This window comes from Emys orbicularis, chromosome 4 (assembly GCF_028017835.1).
Source record: "Emys orbicularis isolate rEmyOrb1 chromosome 4, rEmyOrb1.hap1, whole genome shotgun sequence".
NCBI lineage: Eukaryota > Metazoa > Chordata > Testudines > Emydidae > Emys > Emys orbicularis.
In genome coordinates, this window is record NC_088686.1 from 77,213,697 (window position 1) to 77,240,126 (window position 26,430).

The 26,430-nt window shown below is 43.2% G+C and overlaps 1 protein-coding gene across 1 annotated transcript; it reads left to right on the forward strand.

Annotated features, from left to right (window-relative positions):
* The first annotated feature begins 1,452 nt into the window (after positions 1 to 1,452).
* On the forward strand, positions 1,453 to 22,094 carry LOC135877766 (astacin-like metalloendopeptidase). Its single transcript, XM_065403318.1, has 12 exons — positions 1,453 to 1,521; positions 1,694 to 1,718; positions 3,832 to 3,969; positions 5,579 to 5,696; positions 5,956 to 6,134; positions 9,615 to 9,696; positions 12,958 to 13,085; positions 13,360 to 13,475; positions 15,068 to 15,293; positions 17,305 to 17,423; positions 18,407 to 18,629; positions 22,090 to 22,094. The coding sequence occupies exons 1-12, from the start codon at positions 1,453 to 1,455 to the stop codon at positions 22,092 to 22,094; spliced, it is 1,428 nt and encodes a 475-aa protein (XP_065259390.1).
* The last annotated feature ends 4,336 nt before the right edge of the window (positions 22,095 to 26,430 follow it).

The following is a 26,430-nucleotide window of genomic DNA, read 5'->3' on the forward strand; positions in this document are numbered from 1 at the left end:
GCCTGGAGATGTATCTGATTCTTTGTAGCTATCAACAAATTGAGTTAATTCATGATGTAATTCCCTTGACTTCAAGGATGAATCTGGCCCATGGTCTGCAACTGGAGTCAATAAAGGTTCCGCAGAATGACGATGGAAAACTCCATGGCAGAACTTCAAAGGTCCCTTCCAGCCCTCCTTGATGCACACTCAGACGAGTGACCCATATTCACACTCTACATGGTGGTCTGGTCTTTTGTTCCCCATGTTTTTGGCATTTAATAATTTTTGCTGCTGGCTCCCCTGGTCATTTTGTGATGTGCAGCTGCGGAAATGTGGTTTCTGAATTTGATCTGCAGCAGCTAGCGTGGAGGGTGGCCCTGGGCTCTTCAGCCTCTTGGGAGGCTCACCAAATACCAGAGTAGCAAACTGAGGAGCCGTTCCATCCAGGTAGCTGTCTTCTGCTACAGCTTCTTTGTGTCTGCCTCTCAGTATTGTATTATGTGCTGTATGGAAAATGCCACAGCATAGGTAACCCTAAACGTCACAAAAATATGTGAATAGAGTTAATGACGTTTTAGTAAGTTTAAAAGCATGATGTCAAACTGCTTCCGCAAATTCACAAATAGAAAAGTACACCTCTACCTCGCTATAACGCTGTCCTCAGGAGCCAAAAAAATCTTACCACCTTATAGGTGAAACCACGTTATATTGAACTTGCTTTGATCCACCGGAGTGCACAGCCCCCCCCCCCCCCCCGAGCACTGCTTTACTGCGTTATATATGAATTTGTGTTATATCGGGTCATGTTATATTGAGGTAGTGGTGTAAATGGATTTGTTCTCACTTCAATGGGAGTTTGCCTGGCAGAGCCAGATCATTCCTCTACCTGGAAATAACCTGCCAATGGGAAGGGAAACAATATGAGATTCTCCTCACAGTGCTCCCTCTCAGTTCTTCTCTGAAGGACAGTCAGAGGTGGAGATTGCCCTGGTGCAGAAGAAACCAGGGATCTGGACCCCGTGTGGTTCTGTCCCAACTCCCTGACAGCATGGCTCCAATTGTGTTTTCATGGGGGAGGGAGAAATGCCCATCTCCCCTAAGACAAACCCACCCACTTCCTGCCCCTGACTGCTCAGATTCCCAGACCCTGCACTGGGGGTGAGGGAATGCTGTGGCAGCTCATGGGATCCTCATAGAGTTAAACTTGAGTCATCTAAAGGTTACTTTATTTTCTTTCCTATTGCTCCACTTCCTCTATTTTCTAAAGATAAATAAGTATGAAATGAAAGCCTGCAACTCTGCTGGGAATTTCTGCAGCTTGTTTATTCTGTGAAAATACATCATGTTATCTAAGTTTGGTCCAATTATTAAAAGCAGCAGCTTTCTTATACAAACATCTTTCAAGTAAACTAGCTGGGGCTTTGGGGAACAGAGCTCCAGAACACAGAGGACTTGCTCAGAAATTTGAGGATGAATCTTATTCCACTGTCAGCCCTTTTAGCATTTTTCTATAGCTTTGCACTATGTAAACCTGTCCAGGTGTGTTCATGCTGCCAGGGCAGTTTAGACTTTGCATCTCTGCAGATCGACCTGTCTGTCCAAAAATAAATTATAATATTTCAGCGTAGCCCAGAGTTTGTTGTGATTCTACCTAATGATAGTTTTCTTTTGATGATGTGAACATACTAAAAGATTTCCTTTCCTTTTGCAGGTAGCCACAAGAAATAATGAAATGGGTGAGTTTGATTTTAACTATTCTATAGATACTCGGGGTTCTTATGGATAAGGCTGTCCTTTTTATTCCATACACTTAAGTACTTCAGGCCTGATTTTCCACTCTGTTATACAAGGCTTATACTAGCATAACTCCTACCACTTCAAAAGAGCTACCTCTGATTTACAGTGCTGTAACTGGGAGGGGAATAGGGCACATAGGCTAAAATTTTCAGACCTGGATGCCTTCTAAATCCATATTTAGGCCCCTAAATATAAGTGATTATGGAGATTTTCCAAGGTGATGAATCACACCTGCAGAGCCTGTCGACTTCAATGGGAGCTGGAGTTGCTAAGGACCTCTGCAGGTTAGGCTACTACTATAATTTCAATTTTAGGGACTCAGGGCTTGAAAATTTTGGCCATAATTTTTTATCACTTCAAAAATAATCCTCTGTGTCAGTACCTAATGGTGGGCCCTGGAAAATGAATCCAATTGTCTCTTTGAAACTCACATTAACTTGATGATTTATGTTGGTATGATAAGGAAATCAAGCAGGGTTACTGAATACAGGGCCGGCTCCAGGGTTTTTGCCGCCCCAAGCGGCAGAAAAAAAAAAAAAAAAAGCCGCGATCGCGATTGCGATCGGCGGCAGCTCCACCGCACCGCTTTCTTCTTCGGCGGCAAGTCCTTCCCTCCGAGAGGGACAGGGACCCTCCACCGAATTGCCGCCGAAGAGCCCGACGTGCCGCCCCTTTCCCTTGGCCACCCCAAGCACCTGCTTGCTCAGCTGGTGCCTGGAGCTGGCCCTGACTGAATAATTACCCCAAGGAATGCTATTTTGCCAATGAATACGACCAGTAAAAGAAGAGAGCAGAATCCCTTCACCCTTTTTATATAAGTGATCCCCATCCTGGCTGTCTGACGCTGGGCCAGATTCAGTCTTGATGTAAGCAAGCTCAGCTCTCTTCAACATCAGTGGTAGATGTGTCTGCTTATGCCAGAGCTGAATGTAGTCATTTGTCTCTACCTTCTCCTCTGGCCACTCTCCACACTTGGGGGTCACTCATTCACCTGTGCTGTCCCTTTTTATCTTTCCTGTGTGACACTGTCACTTCTTTGTCTGCACGCACAAAACTACACGTGTATTTGGCGCAATAATCGATACTTACTGCCCATGAGAAACACAGGATGGGAATAGCAGTGGAGATTTGGAAGTCAGAACTGGGGGGCATATTATGATGTCATGTAATACTTCACAAATTAACACGGAGACTAATTAGGGGCACACACTGAATAATCCCCTTAGAGACAGTAATGGCTCTTGGACAGTTTAGCAGATCTTTCTGGATGCCAGTTAAGACTTTTCTTTCACTCTGCAAGTCTCAATGAAGGAGAGCAATGCCTTACATGTCTAAAACACTTTCCATGCTGAAGGATCCCAAAGCTCCTTTAGCAAATGTATACACTGTCATTCACATGACAGAATGTCATCGATTAAAAGTGTGCAGTGGCCTATAAGTTATCATATTTTCTTCACTGGAAGTCAGGAAGGCCTTACCTGTCCCAGCACATCACGGTTTATTTTAAGAATGGCCATACTGGGTCAGATCAAAGGTCTATCTAGCCCAGTATCCTGTCTTCTGACAGTGGCCAATGCCACGTGCTTCAGACGGAATGAACAGAACAGGTAATCATCAAGTGATCCATCCCCTGTCATCCATTCCCAGCTTCTGGCAAACAAAGGCTAGGGACACCATCCCTGTCCATCTTGGCTAATAGCCATTGATTGACCTATCCTCCACAAACTTATCTAGTTCTTTTTTGAACCCTGTTATAGTCTTGGCCTTCAAAACACCCTCTGGCAAGGAGTTCCACAGGTTGACTGTGCGTTGTGTGAAAAAAATACTTCCTTTTGTTTGTTTTAAACCTGCTGCCTATTTTCCACACAAACATATTTACTAATCCTTTTGTAGATTATTAGAAATAACTTCACACTCAGGACATTTTCTAAGACAAAATGGGCAGGACACTGAAAGTCATTGGGAGTTGGCTGCCAAATTCACATTTGTGCCTTTGAAAAATCACCCCGTTTCCCATGTCTAGTATGTTCTTTATTCTCTTTATCTGCCTAGAGAGCGATACAACTCTGCATGAGGGTGACATTGTCTTGAGAAGGAAACGCAGTGCCATAAACTGTGACAGCAGCTGCTTCTGGCCCAAGTCCCGTGATGGGCTAGTCAACGTCCCAGTTAATATTTCTACAGAGTTTTGTAAGTCACGTGTAAATGTACCTGTGGTGTTAAAATCCATGCTAATTTCAAATTCTGAGGATTATTTCACGGCGGTATCTCTGTATCATGTGTCAAAAGTGATTTTAACCCAAGGCAGCCTTTATGACTATTACCCTTCCCATCAGCTGCTCTTAGGACAGTTTGGCTAAAATAGTATATAATTTAGTAAAATGGATATTTAAAGGTGTGGTTAATTGACAGTATTTAGTTACATAAATACCAATGGACTCATACATACTAGTCTATATTTACTGACATTTAACAGCTATGGACCAAATAACATGTCTAATCTGTTACTAATATTTGTATTAATATATTATTACTTGTAGTAATAAATATTTTGTCCTCACATACTAGTTTTTATGGAAGGATCTCAGAAAGAGCCATACCAACAGTAAGGCCTGATTGTCCTTTCCCATGGGAAATGGTGAAGAGGAAAAGACAAAGGAAATCTCCATGAGGTTTTCCCTGGAGAGTTCTTCCTAATTGTTTTGCTGGGGTCAGTGGATCGGGGGTCAGTCAGTGGATTTGTGGAACAGGCTGCAGAATTGGTGCCTTAACCTGGAAGATCTCTATAGAAGCCCTGTCTTCATATGAGCTCTGTGCCACTTTCACCACCCTGCTCCCTTGCAGATTGATTCCTTTGGAGCAGCACTGCCCGGTCTGCAACCACCAGTGACTTCCCTGGGGACCCCTCCTAAAGAGTTATTCTCACTTTCAGGGGAAGAGGCATGGACATTTAACACAGCCTGGGTCTGGGTTAACTTTTCATGGGAATCACTGTGGTGCCATTTGGGGGCAGGTGGACAATGTGGGTCCACCTATCCGTACAACTGTCCCGCTCATTCCTCATCCCTTTCTTATTTGCATATCCCTGGACCTGCAGAACCCCCTCTTGAGGCAAGGGGCAATGGGGTACACTGATGCAGAGGCATGACTGTGCCCAGTAATTAATTCAGTTTTACAACATCCCTGTGGCTAGGTAAGGATTATTTACTGTAATGTTACAGATGGGGAAACTGAGGCACAACATTGTTGTGGGACAAATTTTGAAAAGTGGGTTGTAATTGAGGGGGCCAACCTAAGCCAAAAGTTTCAAATATAGTCAAGCACTTAAAGGCATGTTTAGGCACTGAATAAAAATGCTCTGATTTTCAGGAGTGCTGAACACCTGCTGCTTCATGGGACTTCTGTGGGAGCTGCAGGTGTTCAGTATCTGTGATAAACAAGCCGCTTTTATTTAGCTGCCTAAATATAGTCAGCTGTCTAACTTTACACACCCCAGACTGACTATTTTGGCCTTAACCTCTCTGTTTTAGTTTCTCCATCTGTCTAATGGAGATAATAATACTGACCTACCTACCTTTTATTGCCTGCATAGTGGTTTCATCATGCAAGGCAATGTACATAAGGGATAAGTATAATTATTATTACTACCCTAATCACTTTGAAGATCCCTTAACCCTCCGTACTCTTATCCAATTTGACTTCTGTGATAGGAAAATAACTAGGTGCAGAGATTTAGTGGAGTGGACTGCCACATAATAATCAAAATACCATTGTTACATATTCCCCCTTTTCTTCCTAGCTGTGGAAGAGAGGACTTGGATTGCTGAAGCAATGCAGGAGTTCACAACCCTGACTTGTGTCCAGTTTATAAATCGCACAACAGAAACCAACTACATAAGCGTTGTACCTGGGGAGAGGTCAGTTCCATCAGTCCTAATTGTGACTAGAACATATTCTTCAGTTTTCTTTCTTTCCTGCTTGACCTGGATTTAAATAGTCCCAGCTGGTAGCAAACTCCAGGAGCCTGTGATTAAGAGAGTGAGTTGTCAGAGCTCATACAATTTTTCATTTTTCTCTTTTTGTTGATATTTTTGGTTGATTACGTTGCTTTTCAGCTATGGGACTATAGCTTGTTGCACGTGACATCTTTGGTTATTGGTTGCATGTTCCTTTCAGCTGCTGGTCTCACTTTGGAAAGATTGGAGGTATGCAGAAGGTGGGCCTCATGAAAACTGGCTGCATGAATAAAGGAGCAATTCAACATGAAATGAACCATGCGCTGGGTTTTTTACATGAACAGGTCCGGAGTGACCGGGACAACTATGTTAAGATCATGTGGGAATACGTTATGGCAGGTATGTCCAAGGGAGTGGTGTGTGGTGTTGATGGTGATAGTAATAGTGCTTATCCTAATTCTTTACATCTTTAAAATGTTTACCAAACATTACATAATGAGGGATGGGACTGGGGAACAGAATACCAAATAGTGACAAATTACTTCAGCAAATGTATTTGATTCTTCCTTTTCAGACACATTGAAATATATGTGCTCTCCCTGTGAGTGGGACGTGAGCATGTTTGCTCCACCAGACCCTAAAACAGTTTGCACCAAAAATTTTCAGCCATTCCCACATTATCCTGAGTAAATTTCAATTGCATTATCTTGTGCTTAGACATCAGAGGTGGTTTCTTGCAAGATATTATAATTATTTGTTATTTATATAATGCCATAGGGTTCTGTGGTGCTTTTCAATGAAGTATAAAGAGGAGACCCCTAAGAGAAGGGGCTAAAAATCCACAGTTTTACCAAAGGTAGTGGACTTGGTTCTGATCTAATTCACACCCATTTTACAGTGGTGCAACCCCACTGACTCAAATGTAGTTACTCCTGATTTACACCAATGTAAATGAGATCAGAATCGGGGCTCATAATGAGAGGACAACCCACCTGGATGCTGTGAGGACAAGGCTAACAAAAAGAAGGGATTTAGCCCTGGAGTTTCCCCAGAGACCGTGAGAGATTAAAGCAGGTGGCTTCACAGGTCTTTATAGTTATTACTTATTTTTATGATGCAAAGAAGAGTAAAAATAAAAAGACAAAGAAGGAGTTAGTATGAAGTGTCGGTGTAGTCCTATCAGTCCCAGGATATTAGAGAGACAAGATGGGTGCAGTAATATCTTTTATGGGACCAACTTCTGTTGGTGAGAGAGAGAAGCTTTTGAGCCACATACCCTTCTCAGACCTGAAAAAAAGCTCTGAAGAAGGCCCTATCCTTTTCCCATGGATGTCAAAGGCAGAATTCCCATTGACTTTAGTAGTGCAGGATCATGCCCTGAGATCTTTTGCAATTTCCCAGCTCTTCCACCTCCTATTTTTTCCCAGGGTTTCAGTATTGTTTTTTTTTTTTTTTTTTAACCCTACAGTTCACCTTGGAAGTTTTCCCATTTCTTTGCTTTGACAACATATTGCCTGCGGTTTTGTTGCAGTCCACTTAGATCCTTGAAACTTGGCTTATTTTTCTCAGTTTTTTTTAATACAAGATACTGTTCTGTTCCTTAGGCCAGAACTTCTATTTTAGCTCTTTCTCCTTGCTTATAGTGTTTAGGTTCTGGGGCCCCAATTCAGCAAAGCATTTCAGCATATGCTTAACTTTAATCACATGCTTAAGTGCATTGCTGAATATAGATGGACTTAAGCACGTTTCTGGATAAGCACATGCTTAAATGTTTTACTGAGCTGGTGCCTAGGTACTCTTTTCCCTCTGTCCATAAGACTCCCCAAATGATATGTTATTGTTTACATTTGTTTGCCTCATCAGTCAGCTAAAAAGAATCTGTTATACCCTTTTTTTTTTTTTTTTAAGTTTTTCTCTGTAGATGTTGGTGGGCGACTCGGGGCAGTTTATCATGAGAGGAAGGATGATCTTGTGCTTGACGAGATCTGGGTTTTATTCCTGGCTCTGCCACTGACTACCTGTGTGATCTTGAACAAGTCACTTAGGCCAAAATATTTACATTTGGGTGCCTGCAGTCAGGCATTGAAACCCGCATTTAGGCACCTGAACAAGTGTCCTTATTGTAAAAGGTGCTGAACACCTTCAGCTCTCTGAAGTGAATATAATATGAAGGAATGTGGTAAACTTTATAATTTAAGAGAAAATTTTGGCTGTAGCTATTTTGTGCCTCAGTTATCCCAACTGTAAAATGGAATTGTACTAACTTAACTCACAGGGACTTGATTAAGAAAATTAATGTGTGTAAAGGTGTTTTGAGATCCATGGATGGAGGGTGCTAGAGAAAGGCAAAGGATTTATTGCTTACATGGTTTTGACATTTCTGTATAAACAACTGATGCTGAGGCCCTTTCATATCTGCTGGTTAATAAAAGAGAACAGCATAGAGGTGGAAAAATCACAGTAAACAGTAGCAGCTTTTCACTCCCCTCTTCTTGGCTATAAATGGGGCAAATGGAAATTATCATGAAACTATACATTGGCCTGGTGGAATCAATGCTGATAAGAACCAACCTGAACCTTTCCCCAAACCTCAAATCAGTTTTTTGAGCTATGAAAAAGTTCGGTTACTTTTTTCTCCCTCATCTGTTGTTAATTTTTGGATTTCCCCTGCATTTCATAGTCCTGGATTGGCTCAGGAGTGAAAGTGCTAAATGAAGAGACTGGTTTTTCCTTCAAGCTCTCTGGCCCAGTTTTGCAGACTCAGACTAAAGAGACTCAGATAGCTGGGATGAATTTCTGATAAGCATTCAATGTGGGGGACTTATCCAAATGGTTCCTGCTTTGCCAGCCACTAGTAACAATAACAGAGAAACTCATGTCAAAGGGTGAAGGAGAAAGGAAGGATGGCCCAGTGGTTTTGGCACTAAACCTAGGATTTAGGAGACCTCCCTGCTCTGCCTCAGACTTCCTGTGCGACCTTGTCAAGTCACTTAGTCTTTCTATGCCTTAATTCCTTATGTGTAAAATGGGAATAAGAGCACTTTCCTACCTCCCAGGGCTGTGGTGAAGATAAATACATTACAGGTTGTGAAGGTCTCAGATATTACAGTAATGGGTAGGGGGGTAAAAGTATCTTAGATAGAAGGAACATTTTCACTAGGATCCTATCCTGTGCTGTTATGTTGGCTATAGGCAGGTTGGGAGTGAAGTCAATGGGAATTTGCCTGAGTAAGGACTGAGCAAAACCTGAATAAAGATCTCGGTGTTTGGCCCTTAAGAGGTATACTTTGGTACAACTCCATGGCAAACCCTCTCCCTTCTTCTGCAGTTCTAAGGCTCCTTTGGCAATGGCCAAGTGCATTGCTGCTGCACAAGGAGGAAAGTCAAGGTTTTGCAGAGCAGCACCTTAGCTATCTCTGCACACATCTTCCCAGTGCTCAGCCTAGCTAGTCAGCCACGTTTTCCTCTCAGGGCATAGATACGACTATGGGTACAAACTCTGCTCTTGGATGCACAGGTGCAGTTCCTGTTGAAGTCACTGACCTTCAGATGCCAGTGAAGCGTACCATAGAAACTCCTAAGACAGACAAGTGCATGCGCATCACAGGGTGGAATTGGGTCCATAGTTCATGTGGATCAAATTCTGAAGTCCTTACTTGGCTTTTAGGACTGGAGCCAAAACCCTCTGAAGTTGATGGAAAGACTCATATGGGCTTAGGTGGGCTTTGTGTCAGGCCCATGCTCAGGACAATCTCCAATGGGAATAAATATATTTTAAGTATTCTAACAGCTCTGTGAGGACTGCAGTAACACTTTAATACTTTTTTTCTGGTCTTGATCCTGTCTTGGTGGTTGAAATGTTGCTTTCATACCTTACAGGGGAACAAGGGAACTTTAGGAAAGTGAATTCCAATAACCTGGGTCTTCCCTACGACTATTCCTCAGTGATGCACTATGGCTTGTAAGTTGGAGTCTGGGGCTTCCTTTCATAGATGCAAGTGGGGCTCTAATCTCCTATTCAAACTTAGGAGACAGAATTGCTCTTTCTAGGGCATGGCTATTGCTATTCACTTAAGGTATGTCTATACTCCAAGCTGAAGGTGTAAATTCCAGCTTGAGGAGACATACCCGCGCTAGCTCCAATCAAGCTAGCGCACTAAAAAAAAAAAAAAAGTATAGCCATGGTGGCATGAGCTACAAGAGGGGCTATCCGCCCTGAGCACAATCCTGTCTGAGTCTCCAGACACGTACTTGGGTGGTTAGCTCTCCCGCTGCCACAACTACACTAATTTTAGTGCACTAGTTTGATCACATGTGATACGTCTCCTCAAGCTGGAGTTTATACCTCCAGCCTGAAGTGTAGACATACCCTTAGAAATGCGGGAACACTTATGACGAAGGGAATCTATTCCTACTGTCTGACTTAGCCCTGGCAAAGGTAAAGAGGGATGGGGCTGGAAGAGAAAGACAGTGGAGTAACAGGTTTCAGAGTAGCAGCCGTGTTAGGCTGTATCCGCAAAAAGAACAGGAGTACTTGTGGCACCTTAGAGACTAACAAATTTATTTGAGCATAAGCTTTCATGGGCTACAGCCCACTTCATCGGATGCATAGACTGGAATATACAGCAAGAAGATATTTATACATACAGAGAACATGAAAAGGTGGAAGTAGCCATACCAACTGTAAGAGGCCAATCAATTGAGATGAGCTATCATCAGCAGGAGAGAGAAAAAACCTTTGAAGTGATAATCGAGATGACCCATAGAAGATGTGAGGATATATTAACATGGGGAAATAGATTCAATTAGTGTAATGACCCAACCATTCCCAGTCTCTGTTCAAACCTAAGTTAATTGTATCTAATTTGCATATTAATTCAAGTTCAGCAGTCTCTCTTTGGAGTCTGTTTTTGAAGTTTTTTTGTTGCAAAATTGCCACCTTTAAATCTGTTACTGAATGGCCAGAGAGGTTGAAGTGTTCTCCTACTGGTTTTTGAATGTTATGATTCCTGATGTCAGATTTGTGTCCATTTATTCTTTTGCGTAGAATACAAAAACAGACTCCAAAGGGAGACTGCTGAACTTGAATATGCAAATTAGATACAATTAACTTAGGTTTGAACAGAGACTGGGAATGGTTGGGTCATTACACTAATTGAATCTATTTCCCCATGTTAATATATCCTCACACCTTCTTTGGGTCATCTCGATTATCACTTCAAAGGTTTTTTCTCTCTCTCCTGCTGATGATAGCTCATCTCAATTGATTGGCCTCTTACAATTGGTATGGCTACTTCCACCTTTTCATATTCTCTGTATGTATAAATATCTTCTCTCTGTGTGTTCCAGTCTATGCATCCGATGAAGTGGGCTATAGCCCACGAAAGCTTATGCTCAAATAAGTGGAGTAACATTTCTTCTCACTGCATTTGTACCTTATGTGACAGACTGACAATTTCATGTAAAAATTCAAGTCTTTATGTACAATCGTGGGATTGGAACTTCAAAGGACTTTTTGGTACAATGCACATGAAGTGGATTTCTTAGGAAATAACTGGGGTTTAGGGGATGCAAATTTTCCCCTCCAAAGTCAACCTGTGAAACTTCTCCCTGGAGAGGTTTATCTATACACTAGTTCAAACTTGATTCTCCAGGGTCCAACATGATTGTGTGCTTGTTCTGAGCTGAAGCTGTGATGAACTTGCATCCACAAGGAGTCCCTTGAGTTAGAGGAGGAAGGACTGCTCCTGCCAGAATCCGTATTAGAATGAACTCTGGTAAACTTATTCATATGCATGTAGGTTCTTTTATTGTTTTTAATATGTTTTCTCTGTAGTTCTTTTTACCATAAGATTAAATCAGGCTTGCCTAGGAAGTACTGTGTGGTACCTTATAACTGTAGCAATTGTTATCTCTTATCTGCCTCTGAAGAGAAAGCAAGCAGATGTCATTAGGCAACCAGTCTGTGCTGGGAAATACAGACAGGACAGGGAATTGTGCAGCCTGAAAATACTCTAGTCAGAAGGGAGATAGAAGGGAAGGCAATGGCTGTGGAGCAAGAAGCCTAAGAGTGGGTGCCCTTGGTGGACCACTGAGGGGGAATACAGGTGCTGTTCACATTTGCCAACTTTCACGTGGTAAATAAGCACCCCAACTTTCACAATAAGCCAAAAATCAAGCTAATCCCATTTCAAAACAAGGCCAAAACAAGCCCATCCCTAAGAACCCCAACACTCTATGTGACTAGATCCCCCCAGCAGGCAGTCTGGGACTGTGGTGGGCCCGCTGTGCACCCCTGACTCTCTCCCCTGCTTGCCCCTTTCCCCTCCTTGCCGGGAGCCGATCCAAAAACAAAACAAAAAACCACACACAAGCAACAACAAACTACAAGCCAAAAACTAGCCAACAAGCAACTCACAAGCCAATTAAGCCAAAAACAAGCCCAATTTCTGCGTTTTTTTCATGGATTTGGCATGTTTGGTGCTATTGCCCTGAGCTGTGACACCTTAGAGTAGAGGCCTTATATGGCCATAACTTCAGGTCTGGCACTACCAAGTCTGTCCTCTAAACCAGCCTCTGCAGTGTTCTCGGGGCTGGGCTATTAATTAGATCACTAATTCACTTATGCAACAGTACTTAAAAAGACAAGGAGGATTCCTCTTACATCCTCAGGATGTTGTGTAATACTTTGTGAAAATTGTGTATTATCTTGGCTCATGGCTTAATTCTACAATTTAGCCCTTAACACAGAAGCCTGTAGGAGGCACCTTGCCCCACATTTGCACTAATGGGCAGCAAATTTCTGTGCATTTTCCCAAAGCAAACCAGTAATTAAGATAAATAAATCCTGTCTAGCTGGAGGCAAGAGACAGCAAGTAGCAGTTTCAAATATTCAAAGAATCAGGAGCTCAGACAGCAACCTTGCTCTTCAGAGCATTCTGCTTGGGACACAGAGTTCATTCTAATGAAAGGTTTGGAAGGAGTCATCCACCAAACAATACATTCTCCCCTTGTTTTTTCATTTCAGTGTTGCTGGACACAAAGCTGCTTCCTCAGTGTTCTTCCGGAGATATCTGTGAAGGCTCTTTGCTTGCCCTTTCCTAGTTAGTTAATCTCTTCAGAATCTTAGGCAAATGTTACTTAGAATATTTTCCACAATAATACAAATGCATCACTTAAAGTGGGATTTGACTTAGACACATGATTTCCCCTGCTTCTGCAGATATGACTTCTCTAACACCTCTGGGAAAGCAACTATTGTACCGATTCCTGATCCCTCTGTACCCATCGGACAGAGAGAGGGACTGAGTAATCTCGACGTGGCTAAAATCAACAAGCTCTATAGCTGCAGTAAGTGCTCCAAACACTATGTACTTAATTAAGAAACTTTGTGATAGCTGCTAATTTCCTTCTAGCTTATTTTACTAGCTCCATTATTTTGCTTACAGTTATTTAATGCATTTAGTAGATGAGCATTGACACATTTGTGAACATGACAATTAATTTCTCTTTTATAAATTTGACAGCCGTTAATGGATGGAGATAGCTGTGACTGGATTTTCCCTTGAAGAGGATTTCTCTGCATCTTTCATTTTCTTTACAACTGTTTTCTTTTGTTCTTCAGATTGCTGTAGCAATGTGCTGCATAAACCTAGTGACACCTTCTCTTCTGTCAATTACCCATCCTTATATCCAGACAACAGCAACTGTCTGTGGCTCATTCGCATCCCACAGCATCAGGTGATTTTTGTTAGGAAAAAGGAGCTTTGAATAGGTGTTAATAATACATGGCATTATTTATCAGATTTTAATGTCATAATTTTAATAATATTATATATTAAATATTATTTAACTGTGCCAGTGATTAACCATTGGAACAAACTACAAGGGAAGTGGTGGATTCTCCATCTCTTGATGTTTTTATATCAAGACGAGATGCCTTTCCGGAAGACATGCTTTAGCCAAACACAAGTTATTGGGCTCAGTGCCTGAGTAACTGGGTGACACTTAATGGCCTTTGATATACTGGTGGTCAGACTAGATGATCTAATGGTCCCTTCTGACCTTAAAAAGCTATGAGATAATATATCACTTTCCGATGCACTGGTTAATAACATAACCCTTTTGGGGTCTGATTCTGCTCTCATATATATCAGTGTTATACTGGTGTCAGGGCCGGCTCTGGCTTTTTTGCCGCCCCAGGCTCTGGCTTTTTTGCCGCGGGGGGGGGGAGGGGAGAGGGTGGCCGGAGCCCCGGGGGGGGCTCCGCTCTCCCCCCAGCAGCCGGGGGGAGGGCGCCGGGGGGGAGGGCGGCCGGAGCCCTGGGAGGAGGGCGGCGAGCCCGGCCGTGGCCCCGCTCTCCCCGGCGGCCGGAGCACCGTGCCACCCCCCTCCAGGTGCCGCCCCAAGCACAAGCTTGGTGGGCTGGTGCCTGGAGCCGGCCCTGACTGGTGTAACTCCATTGATGTCAGTGGAGTTACTCTGATTTACACCAGTGTAAATGAGCTCTGAATCAGGTTCTAGGTGCAAAGATTTACTGCTTTCCAGGGTTTTCCTTTGGCCACTCTGGGGAACGGTGGCAGGGAGAGGGGAATCTCTCTGGCTGCTGGGAGGTGGAATCCGGATGAGACTCTCATGCAAGTCCAGTCCCTCACTCTCTGTTTTTCTATACTTGGTCCTGCTGTTCTTGTCAAACCAGGAAGCTTCATGGGCATGTAGCATAGAGAAGTGGCTGAGGACAGGAGAGTGGGGACTGAAGCAGCACTGGCAAGGTGAAGAGCTGGGGAGAGCAGGCTGGCAGCGAATGAAAGGTAGGCAAGGAGCAGAAGGGTCTCTATGGTGGTGTCATTACTGAAGGTAGGTGGAGGGGACTAGAGAGATGGAAGAGGCACCACTGAAGAGAGGGGAGGGTAAAGAAAGGGTAAGAAGGGGGGGATGGAGGCAAGTCTCCTGATGACAAGAAAGGAGGGGAGGATAGCTCTCCTGAGAAGGGAGGACAGTACAAGGAGTTCAGGATTTCAGCCAAGATCCTCTTTGACAAACAGATTCACACTGAAATCCACACACAGATATAGGATGTAGGTCAGGGTCAAATAAGGATGGAAAAGAGTAGAAGTCAGGGCCGACGCAACCCATTAGGTGACCTAGGCGGTCGCCTAGGGTGCTACAATTTGGGGGGCGGCGACCGCGGCGGCGGGACCTTCCGCCGCCTCTGTGGAGGGCGGCATTTCGGGGCAGGACCTTCTGCCGCCTAGGGCGACAGAAAAGCTGGTGGCGCTCCTGGTAGAAGTCAGGGCAGATTTGAAGTGTTTAATTTTCATGTTCCTCTTCAGGTTTTCCTGCAGTTTGATGCTTTTGATCTTCAGCCTTCCCCAGACTGTACCTCTGACTACATCAGAATTTATGATGGAAGCAGCAGGAATTCCAGTGTCTTACTGGACAAGTTGTGTGGGATGGGGTCCTTACCCTCATTGGTGGCTTCTAGAAACATGGTGCTTGTAGAGTTTGTGAGCGATGAGACTACTGCAGCAACAGGTTTCCAAGCCTCCTATAGCCAGGGTGCGGACAGTGCCTCATTTACAGAGCTTGGTGACATTTCTAATTTGTGCTTAGCAAATATTCATGTGCAAAACAGAACGTTTTGTGGAATTTTGCAAAATGTGTTTTTCTATATTTGAATTTTGGTGGTAAACCCTTTTTTCCATGTTATCCCTTCCACCATCCATAAGAACTGTTCAAAGCCAGCAGCTTGTGAAGCTAGGAATGAAGAAAAAAAATGAAAAATAGGACCCTATCTGGCCCTCACACCAACAGCTCTCAGGTCTCACTCATTCTTCTGGAGGTCAAAGAAGCCTTGTTGGGCTAGTTGAGGTCTTTACAGCTACCTGTTTAAAAAAAAAGTAACTGAGCAGTAGGAGCTGCTAGCCACAGAGTGAAAAATGGCTGCAGAACACTCCACTAGCCATCTGGATATCTATGCAACTTTAGATCTCATGAATGACAAGGTAGAAAGTAGGGGCCACATAGAAGGTATTTTTTAACAATGGGGGGGGGGGGGGGGAAGAGAGGCAGGGGGAAAAGGGATGGCTTGGGTCTACAGGTTTCAGGCCTATCATTTTCTAGGTTGGTTCAAATCAGCTTATCTGTGGACTTACCCCTTGTGAGGTCTGGGCTTACTACACAAACTAAGTAGGATAGGGCCCTGTTAGTATTTGGACAGGGGAGACCCTCCCACCAAGAAACATCCAGATGCAGCAGAAAGTGGTTTTGGTGCTTCGGCAGGTGGCCATCTGACCCCCAAGTCAATGCTGAACCAATGATTCCACACTGGTGTGATGCCAGAGGGTACTGAAGAGAATTCTTTCCAATAAGATGTAAAACTAAGGTCCTGGCCACTTGGTGGTTATTGAAGGTCCCATGGCACTTTATCTAAGACAGGATACTGACCCCAGTGTCTTGGCAAGTTTCAGAGGAAGTAATTACAGGCTGCCTACTTAAACTTTTCCTGTACTTTCCCTTGGCTCTGGTAATTTTTCACTTCCTGATTTCAATGCTTGTGTGTGCGTTTGGGACCTTCCCAACTTCTCTTGAGAGGTTACTGTATTTTGGGGGGAGCAGTGGGGAAATAAACTACTTGGTGGCTATAGTTTCTCTGTCATTAGTGAAATGCTATGGAAGGAAAGGCATCAAATACAAGTAAGATCATTACTACTTATTATTACTTCAACTCCAAAATGTAACTTTGGTTTTTATGGGGAAAAAGTGGAGGACACCCCACTGTTTGACTTTTCACAAAAGGAAAAAAAAATTTAGTTAATGTTGTAGCCAGCAGTTTGTTCCCTCCCACTTCCCTCCTATTTTTGTCACTCTCCCTTGCTGTAGGACTATGATACTAGGTATAATTTTCAAAAGTAAATTTTACCCAGGATCTGACTCCTTAGCTACTTTCTTGCAATTGGAGCTGCACAGGCACCGCATAGAAAATTATTAACTCTCTACATCAAATAAGTGCTCCTGAAAGCTCATTTCCTTTTTACTGGCTATACAAATATATAAGAAACTATTTCAGACACATTTTTGGGACTAGTTTACTAGAACAAGTTACTGTCTATCTACCACAAGCCTGGTCTCAGAATCAAGCACTGGCTGAATTCCTGGTGAACAGAGAGGATGCTCTATAAGTAGAAATGTGTCATATTTACAATTCTGCTCCCTGCTGGTTGAAGAAACAAAAATTGGGAAAAAAGTGGGGATGGGCTTGGGAATGTGCCAGGGGAGGTGGGTGTGGGGCAAACCCTCCCTTGTCTACATTAAAGTTATTTAAGTTCAGACCTTTATTCAGCATTAAGTTGCAGTTTCCCCCTCTTCTCCAAAGGAGAACCAATACTATGCTCTAAGCTCCGTCAATACAAATGGAAGCACAGATGCTGGCCATAGAAAACTGAGTAGGAGACATTTTCTTTTGGCTCTAGAATAGGCCCATATTGATGTCCCTTTGGATTCTTTCTTCCTGCTCACAAGCTGTTAATAAGCTCATTAACATTATCTGTGTGGTTTCTTTTCTTCTTAGTGAAATGTGGAAGCACTTTGACGGGCACAAGTGGAGTGATCACCTCCCCGAACTACCCCAACAGGTACCCCAAAAACCAGGACTGCTTCTGGATCATCAGTGCTCCAACAGATCGCAAGGTGAGGTGTTTAAGGGCTATTCTGCTGGCTCCAGCAATGCCTTCTGACTGCTTCTCTTTGCAGTACAGAATACCAGTTGTTCTAGCGCATCCTAAGAAGCAACATCAGCTACTCAAAGAATGAAATTTACCCCTATGCACTGTGTAAATCCAACCTAAGCCTTCACAATAAAGACTTCAGTAGGTGCCATAGGCCTTATGTGATAGTTAAAGAAAACCATTTTAGCCTTGAATGTGAACTGATGGTGACGTTGTCTCATAAGTGGTAGGTTTAGCTCAAAATAATCTCTAGGGCTATGTCTACACTATGAGCTACCGATGTGATTCCTCCTGCTCCTCTACGCATATTTGCAATAGCTCTCATTGAGCTAGTGAGAGTCTGAAGAGCAGTGTAGCTGCAATAGCACAGATAACTGCGGTGGAGGCATGGCTTAGCCATGCCGAGTACATACTCTCTGGTTTTGGGGGGAGGGGTGCATAATCGGAAAAGCTAAGCCTTGCCTCTGCTGCCACTACCCCTGTTGTACTGCTATTTAGACTCACCCTCGCTGATAGCTAGTGCAAGTATGTGTATGGGAGCAGGGGAATCACACCCCTCGCTCGTACTGTAGACATAGCCTAGGTGAGAGCCAAGAAGCTGAAATGCTACACTGGTATTTTGAATATTTGCTTCTAGAGATATTCAAAACTGTATCTGATGCCTTACTGCCAAAGAGAGTGAAATTAATCCTGCCACAAGACAGGAGATTACCCAAATGACCCACCCTCCAAACCAAATGCCTTTTGAGTTCAAACAATTTTATAATAAAATAAATTTACATTCAGTAACACTTAAGGCCCACCCAAGATCAGGGCCAGACTCCTGGGGCACTGTACAAATAGCAATGGACAGTCTAGGCCCCCAAAAATTTACAATCTAAATAGACAAGATAAAGGTTAAGGGAAAGGTATGCAAGCAAAGTGTTCTTGTTGTATTTTCTATAGATATCTCTAACAATGGTCTCCTTTGAGCTGGAGGACATTGATGAATGTAAGTATGACTATTTGCTTATTCATGATGGGAGCCGACCCACATCTCCAGCTGTTGGCCCATACTGTGGGACAATGCAGATTGCAGACTTTACCTCCTCGGAGAACTTTGTGCTGGTAGAATTTCACAGCGATTTTGCTTGGGTGTTTCCTGGATTCATGCTGAACTACACTTTTGGTAAGTCTAATTGCAAAAATTTAGGGAGGGTTGGTGAATTTTCATGTTGATAAAAGTGTGAGACTAGTTTGTTTTGGGCTAAGTTATTATTTTACTGCTCTAAAAGTGTACATTGTGAATCACACACAAATAAAGGACAATGTCCTTGATCTTAGGCCCAGGTCCTCAAGGTATTTAGGCACTCAACTAAATACTTTTGAGGATCTGGGTCCGACAGTTTAAGGGCCCTCTCAGATACGAGCATGTAGTTATAACCTGCCCATCACCAGGGCAGGGGCATATAGTCATTTTGTTACAAAAATAAATGGCCACATTTTCAAGAGTTCAGCATAATAGGTACTGAGCTCTATTGAAAATCTGACCCTAAGTGTCTGAGTGGGCATTTCTGTGCGCTGAGAACTTGTGAAACTATGGCCACCTTGTAGGTGTCTAAATGGAAACCAAGCTCTATTGAAAAGCTGTCCCTAGAGATGAGACCTAAGAAAGGATTATGACAAATGTTGTGGGGCAGAAGGATGTGAGATTAAAGGCTACAGCGTTAAGATTATGGCTGATTTTAAGTCTTGAAAGTCCCACCACTTTTTTGACTGTTTGCATATGTATAAAACACACTTTATGTGAGGAGCAACAGAGGGTCCTGTGGCACCTTTAAGACTAACGGAAGTATTGGGAGCATAAGCTTTCGTGGGTAAGAACCTCACTTCTTCAGATGCAAGTAATGGAAATCTCCAGAGGCAGGTATAAATCAGTATGGAGATAACGAGGTTAGTTCAATCAGGGAGGGTGAGGTGCTCTGCTAGCAGTTGAGGTGTGAACACCAAGGGAGGAGAAACTGCTTCTGTAGTTGGATAGCCATTCACAGTCTTTGTTTAATCCTGATCTGATGGTGTCAAATTTGCAAATGAACTGGAGCTCAGCAGTTTCTCTTTGGAGTCTGGTCCTGAAGTTTTTTTGCTGTAAAATGGCTACCTTTACATCTGCTATTGTGTGTCCAGGGAGGTTGAAGTGTTCTCCTACAGGTTTTTGTATATTGCCATTCCTGATATCTGACTTGTGTCCATTTATCCTCTTGCGTAGTGACTGTCCAGTTTGGCCAATGTACATAGCAGAGGGGCATTGCTGGCACATGATGGCATATATAACATTGGTGGACGTGCAGGTGAATGAGCTGGTGATGTTGTAGCTGATCTGGTTAGGTCCTGTGATGGTGTTGCTGGGGTAGATATGTGGGCAGAGTTGGCATCGAGGTTTGTTGCATGGGTTGGTTCCTGAGTTAGAGTTGTTATGGTGCGGGGCGTGGTTGCTGGTGAGAATATGCTTAAGGTTGGCACCCTATACCGAAAACCCACCGACCGCTACGCCTACCTTCATGCCTCCGGCTTCCACCCCGGACACACCACACGATCCATCGTCTACAGCCAAGCACTGAGGTACAATCGCATCTGCTCCAACCCCTCAGACAGAGACCAACACCTACAAGATCTTCACCAAGCATTCTCAAAACTACGATACCCACACAAGGAAATAAAGAAACAAATCAACAGAGCCAGACGTGTACCCAGAAGCCTCCTGCTACAAGACAGGCCCAAAAAAGAAACCAACAGAACTCCACTGGCCATCACCTACAGTCCTCAGCTTAAACCTCTCCAACGCATCATCAGTGATCTACAACCCATCCTGGACAATGATCCCTCACTTTCACAGACCTTGGGAGGCAGGCCAGTCCTCGCCCACAGACAACCCGCCAACCTTAAGCATATTCTCACCAGCAACTACGCCCCGCACCATAACAACTCTAACTCAGGAACCAACCCATGCAACAAACCTCGATGCCAACTCTGCCCACATATCTACACCAGCAACACCATCACAGGACCTAACCAGATCAGCTACAACATCACCGGCTCATTTACCTGCACGTCCACCAATGTTATATATGCCATCATGTGCCAGCAATGCCCCTCTGCTATGTACATTGGCCAAACTGGACAGTCACTACGCAAGAGGATAAATGGACACAAGTCAGATATCAGGAATGGCAATATACAAAAACCTGTAGGAGAACACTTCAACCTCCCTGGCCACACAATAGCAGATGTAAAGGTAGCCATCTTACAGCAAAAATACTTCAGGACCAGACTCCAAAGAGAAACTGCTGAGCTCCAGTTCATTTGCAAATTTGACACCATCAGATTAAACAAAGACTGTGAATGGCTATCCAACTACAGAAGCAGTTTCTCCTCCCTTGGTGTTCACACCTCAACTGCTAGCAGAGCACCTCACCCTCCCTGATTGAACTAACCTCGTTATCTCCATACTGATTTATACCTGCCTCTGGAGATTTCCATTACTTGCATCTGAAGAAGTGAGGTTCTTACCCATGAAAGCTTATGCTCCCAATACTTCTGTTAGTCTTAAAGGTGCCACAGGACCCTCTGTTGCTTTTTACAGATTCAGACTAACATGGCTACCCCTCTGATACTTTATGTGAGGAGACGTTTAGAGTTTTATCCTAATATAGCTTCTAAAAATGATAGATGCACTTGGTATACTCTGAAACCTTCTTGAAGCATAGAAGATTCCCTGTCCTAGTGTTGAACATGCTTGTTTTGTGAGGGCTGGACACTCAGAACACATTTTGCATAGGCCAAACGAGTCCTCACAGAGTGATGTAAAGCTCCTCATCTCTAATGATTAAAGTCCTAGTCCAAAACCTGTTGAAGTCAAAGGGAGCCCATTGATTTCAGTGCCTATTACGGCTCAGATCAAACACATTTAGCTGCCTAACTCCCATTGATTTCAATGGATTAGGCACATTACCACCTTTGAGGAGAGGGACCTAAGTACATTGTGTCCACAGTGCTCTCAGCATCTGATGGCACAGGATTAAGGAAATGAACCAGACCTTGAATTTGGATCTCCATAGGGTAGTGTACAGCACCAGCACACTATACGTCAACGCTGTATATACATGGTCTTTGCATTGACAGATGCTACAGTTGCAAATGTTCTGTAATTGCAGTTATGCCATCATGAAGGAAAATCTTCTTCCCCCAGTGCCAGGAAGAAAGAAAAGAGTGCCTGGAAGGACACCGATTCACCTTGCTCTTTACCATTTGCCTGCAATATATTTTTTCAGATACTGGTTCATTTTCAACACCAGAATGAATGCTCTTCGCTAATATAGATGTGGGAATCTGAACTGTGAGACTGGTACCAAGATGAGAGGGGGTACAGAGAAGTGGAACTTGGGAATACTATGTGGACACCACACATTTTCAGCGCTGGTAAGAGCCGGCTTTCCAGGAGCTGTAAAGTCTCCCCATATTGCACATGGTTGCCTCTTTGGATTTGCACCTTGGATGGAGAATGTAACAAAATTTTAACTTTACTCATCCATGCTGTGGTCTCTCTCTGGCTTTGTCTTCACTGCTGAAAATGTGCATTTTTTTTACCCCAGGTTAACTAATGTGTGTGAGCTATTTTAAGTAAAAATGCAATGAAGACAAGGCACTTTAGTTCTACCGCAAGGTAAACTAGGTGACGTCAACACCAGACTGGGACATAGTGCTGATCTTGCCTAGTTTAGTTTTACTATGAGGAAAAGTGCCTGTGCTTTACCTCAGGATTGCCCACAAGTGTTAGTTACCCCAAGCTCCCCCCCCCACAAAAAACCCACCCAATGACAACAAAACCCAATTTTTTTTTCCAGATAAGAGAGTTTTGGGTTACAGCACTCAGGCCACGCCTACATGGGGGCACTCCAGAAAGTTAAGGCAAATCAACTAAAAGATATGAAGTCAATGGGCATAAATTAAAACATATCTGTCATCTCCCTTGCCCCTATGGTTTCATTCAGGAGTAAAGTGGCCTTAGTCTGCTGTAACTTAATCCTATATGTATGCAGTGTTGTAGCCATGTCAGTCCTAGGATATTAAAGTGACAAGGTGGGTGACGTAATATCTTTTATTCGACCAACTTCTGTTGGTGAGAAGAACTCTATGTAAGCTTGTCTCTCTCACCAACAGAAGTTGGTCTAATAAAAGATATTACCTCACTCACCTTGTCTCACTTAATCCTAAAGGCATTCTACTCCTGAATGAAACCACTCATGGGGGAGTGCAACTAACACACTTTAATTTATGCACATTGGCTTCACACTTTTAGTTCATTGCCTTAACTTTCCAGAGTGTCCTTTGTAGACATGTCTGGCTTAAGTCAAGACTACAGTGTCCTCTACTCACAACATCTTCACCCTTCACTCCTTGTTCATGCCCACTTGCTACCCTATTAACAGCTAGTTAAGGTATGTAGCTGCAGTGGCTTTATCTTCAACCTACTGTCCTTTGGCCATTAACCTTCTACATGGCAGAGTCACTGTGGCTGCTTTCCAAGTTTGATTTTGTATTGGAACATCTGTGCACATAGCCTACCTGCATCAGACGGTAAGCTTTCTAGGGCAGAGTCTGTCTCTTCATATGCATGTATGTAGCACCCAGCACAATGGGGCCCCAATCCTGATTGTATTGCAGTAGTGCCCAAAGGCCTCAAATAAATTATCATAATGATGATCTAGAACGGAAGCAGTTTTTTTGAAATAATAATAATCCCTATTGGTAGATATCAAGCACTTTATAAAAGAAGTCAGGATCATTCCCCCATTTTACAGACAGGGAAACTGAGGCACAGAGCAGGGATTGACTCACTCAAGATTACCCACTAGTAGAGCTGGGAATGGCCCAGGAACTACAGCCTGTAGCAGATCTTTGGCTACTGGAACAGCCCGTGGAAGCCTGTAGCAGGGTATGCTGGCCCTTTAAGGTTATACCTTTCTCTGCTAAATTAAAGAGCCCTTTAGAACCTGGTATTTTCTCCCCAGGAAGGCACTTATACTGTAATCAAGTCACCTTGATTTTCTTTTTGATAATTGAAACATATGGAGCTCTTCAAGTCTCTCACTGTAAGGCATTTTCTCCAGCCATCAAATCATTTGTGGCTCTTTTCCGTACTCTCTCTGATTTTTCAACATCCCTTTTAAAATGTTGAGACCACAACTGGATGCAGTACTCCAGGTTCAGTCTCATCAATGCCTTATAAAGAGGCAAAAAAATCAATTCCCTACTCACTATGCCTCTGTTTATACATCCACAGATCAAATTAAGCCCTTTTTGCCAGAGCACCACAGTGGCCACACCTGATGAGTCCCTTGTTCACTATGACAGCTAAATCCTTTTTCAGAGTCACTGCTTTAGGATACAGTCCCCCATTCTGTAGCGCTTGCCTGCATTCTCTTGTTCCTAGATGTAGACGTTTGCATTTGTCTGTATTAAAACAGCGTTTGTTTAAGTGGGCCCAGCTTACCAACTGATCTAGATCCCACTGTATGACTGGCTTGTCCCTATCATTATTTACCACTCAGCCAATCTGTGTTGTCTGCAAGTTTTATCAGCAGTAATTTTATATTCACTTCCAGATCATTGATGGAAATGTTGAATGGCATCAGGCTACTATCAATCCCTGCAGAATTCCACTAGAAACACCCCTCTTCAGCGATGATTCCCCATTGACAACTACTTTGAGATCTGTTAGCCAATTCTTAAACCATTTAACTTGTACTCTATTGATATTGTTGAGTGCAATTTTTTTAGTCAAAATGTCATGCAGTATTAAGTGCAATGCCCTACAAAACTCTAAGTATATTACATCTACACAATTACTTTTATCAACCACACTTGTAATCTCGCCAAAAGAATAAGGTCACGTTTCTTTGACAAGACCTCTTTTCCATAAAACCATGTTGATAGGAATATAATTAAACCCAATTCTTTATCAACTGAATCCCAAATCAGCATTTCCATTATTTTGTCCAGGACTGATGTTTGGCTAACCAGCCTATAGTTACCCTGGTGAACCTACTTGCCCTTTTTGAATATTGGTACAGCATTGGTACTCTCTTTCCCCCAAATATTCCAAGATTTATTAGAATTATCATCAAAGTCAGGTATCTCAGTCAACTCTTATAGGACTCTTGGGATCAAGTTATGTGGATCAGTTGATTTAATTTTTTTTTAAATCTCTAGTAGATGTTGAGTAACATCCCCCTTAGCTACTAAAGGACTGGAAAGTACTTCATCATCCTTGTGTGATAACTACATTATCCTACTTCTTTCCAAATACAGAATAGAAATATTTATGAATTCTTGTTCCTTTACTTCATCATTAACAAGATGGAAATAGTAATAGCCCTATAGAATTGCTAGGATTTCTTTTGTTCCTCTTATACTTAAAAGATTCCTTGTTGTCCTTCGCTCTGCTAGCCATGGATTTCCCCCTGACATCTTTAGCTTCTTTATCAATTTTCTACACTTAATGATTTTAAATTTACATGAATTTCTGTCTACTTCCCCTTTATTACGCTTGTTAGGTATTGCTTTTTTATTTTTAATTGCTGCCTTCACTTCACCTCTGAACCAAGATGGGTTTTTAGCCAAAGTTGCCCTCTTCCTTAATTGTGGAATCATGACTTTTTGGCGATTTTAGTTCACATTTTTCTGTCTATATTTTTTCCTCTGACTCAGCTCCACTCATGATTTCCCTCAGCTTTGGGAAATTAGACCTTTGAAGCAGCACATGTGTGTATGTGTAGGGCTAGTTGGATCTGTCTTTTGTTTGCCCATATTGACTATAACTGGGTCATGATCACTGATCCCCAAGCAATCACCAACTTCCACGTCTCCAGGGATTATTTTTTCTTTATCAGTCAGTGGTCCAAAAGAGAATTACCTCATGTTGAGTCAAAACCTTGTGTGTTAGAAAGTCATCTATAATTTTAAAAACTCTAATAATATTTGAATTATGTTCTTTGGTGAGTGAGCCAACCTCTGAGAGGGTTTTTAAGGGACAGGGCCAAAGCAAAGTAAGTAGACTTTGGAAAGAAGCAGGGGAGGTGTCAGGACTGGTGTCAGCTTTATTTATGTCAAGATCCCAAGCCTGGAGCTAGTGGAAGAGGGAGGACACATGTTCCCCTTTAATTCTGAGTGACCAGCAGAAAGTGTTGCTGCTACACCTGGAGAAGGGTAAAGATTGATGGACCCTCAAAAGACCCCTAAGGGAGGGCTGTGACACAGAGGAGACTGTAAAGATTTTCATATTATTTGGGACTGCAAGATGTGGAGTTGGCCAGTTTAGCCTGCTAGCTAAACCAAGCAATCAAGTCAGGAAACTGAGGCAGCAGCCACATTCCATGAAGAGAAGATGTTATGGGGCCACAAGCAGCCAGATGTAAGAGCAGCTGAGACTGCTCTGTCTGGCAATGGGGATCACCCTGCCATCCAGTTGCCCTGGGCTTGGGGTAATGCAAAGGTGATTTACTGCCACCCCCAGGGTTGTACTAGGTACAGCGTATCAGAGAGTTGGCCCTATTCTCCCTGCTGGTGGCTAACCAGCTTACTTGGAGGACATCCAGCCATGTGTTTTAATCTTCCTTGGGTCTCAGCTGGCTCCACACTGTTTCCTCCCTTTGCTTCTCTGGCACTTTTCCTGGCACCAACTCAGACTGTTACCGCCTCACAGAAATGGAGCCCCACAACCCACCTGCAGGATCATTGCTCCCTCCTGCTGCCAAAATACCAGAGTATCTTAGACATAGCCTCTCCTAGAGCTCCACCCCAGAGGTGTGAGCCTTCTGGTTTGCCTCCCCAAGGGGCATCTGAGAAGATGTAACACATCAGGCACACGGACATTTTGCACAGAATTCTAACTCCATGGCTCTTAACATAGATTACAGATCATTGTACACAGA

Coding starts and splice junctions, on each gene's coding strand:
- LOC135877766 (XM_065403318.1), top strand. CDS start 1,453: ATGAATCTTATTCCACTGTCAGCCCTTTTAGCATTTTTCTATAGCTTT. Junction 3,970..5,578: donor TAATATTTCTACAGAGTTTT/GTAAGTCACGTG, acceptor TTTTCTTCCTAG/CTGTGGAAGAGAGGACTTGG. Junction 5,697..5,955: donor AGCGTTGTACCTGGGGAGAG/GTCAGTTCCATC, acceptor TGTTCCTTTCAG/CTGCTGGTCTCACTTTGGAA.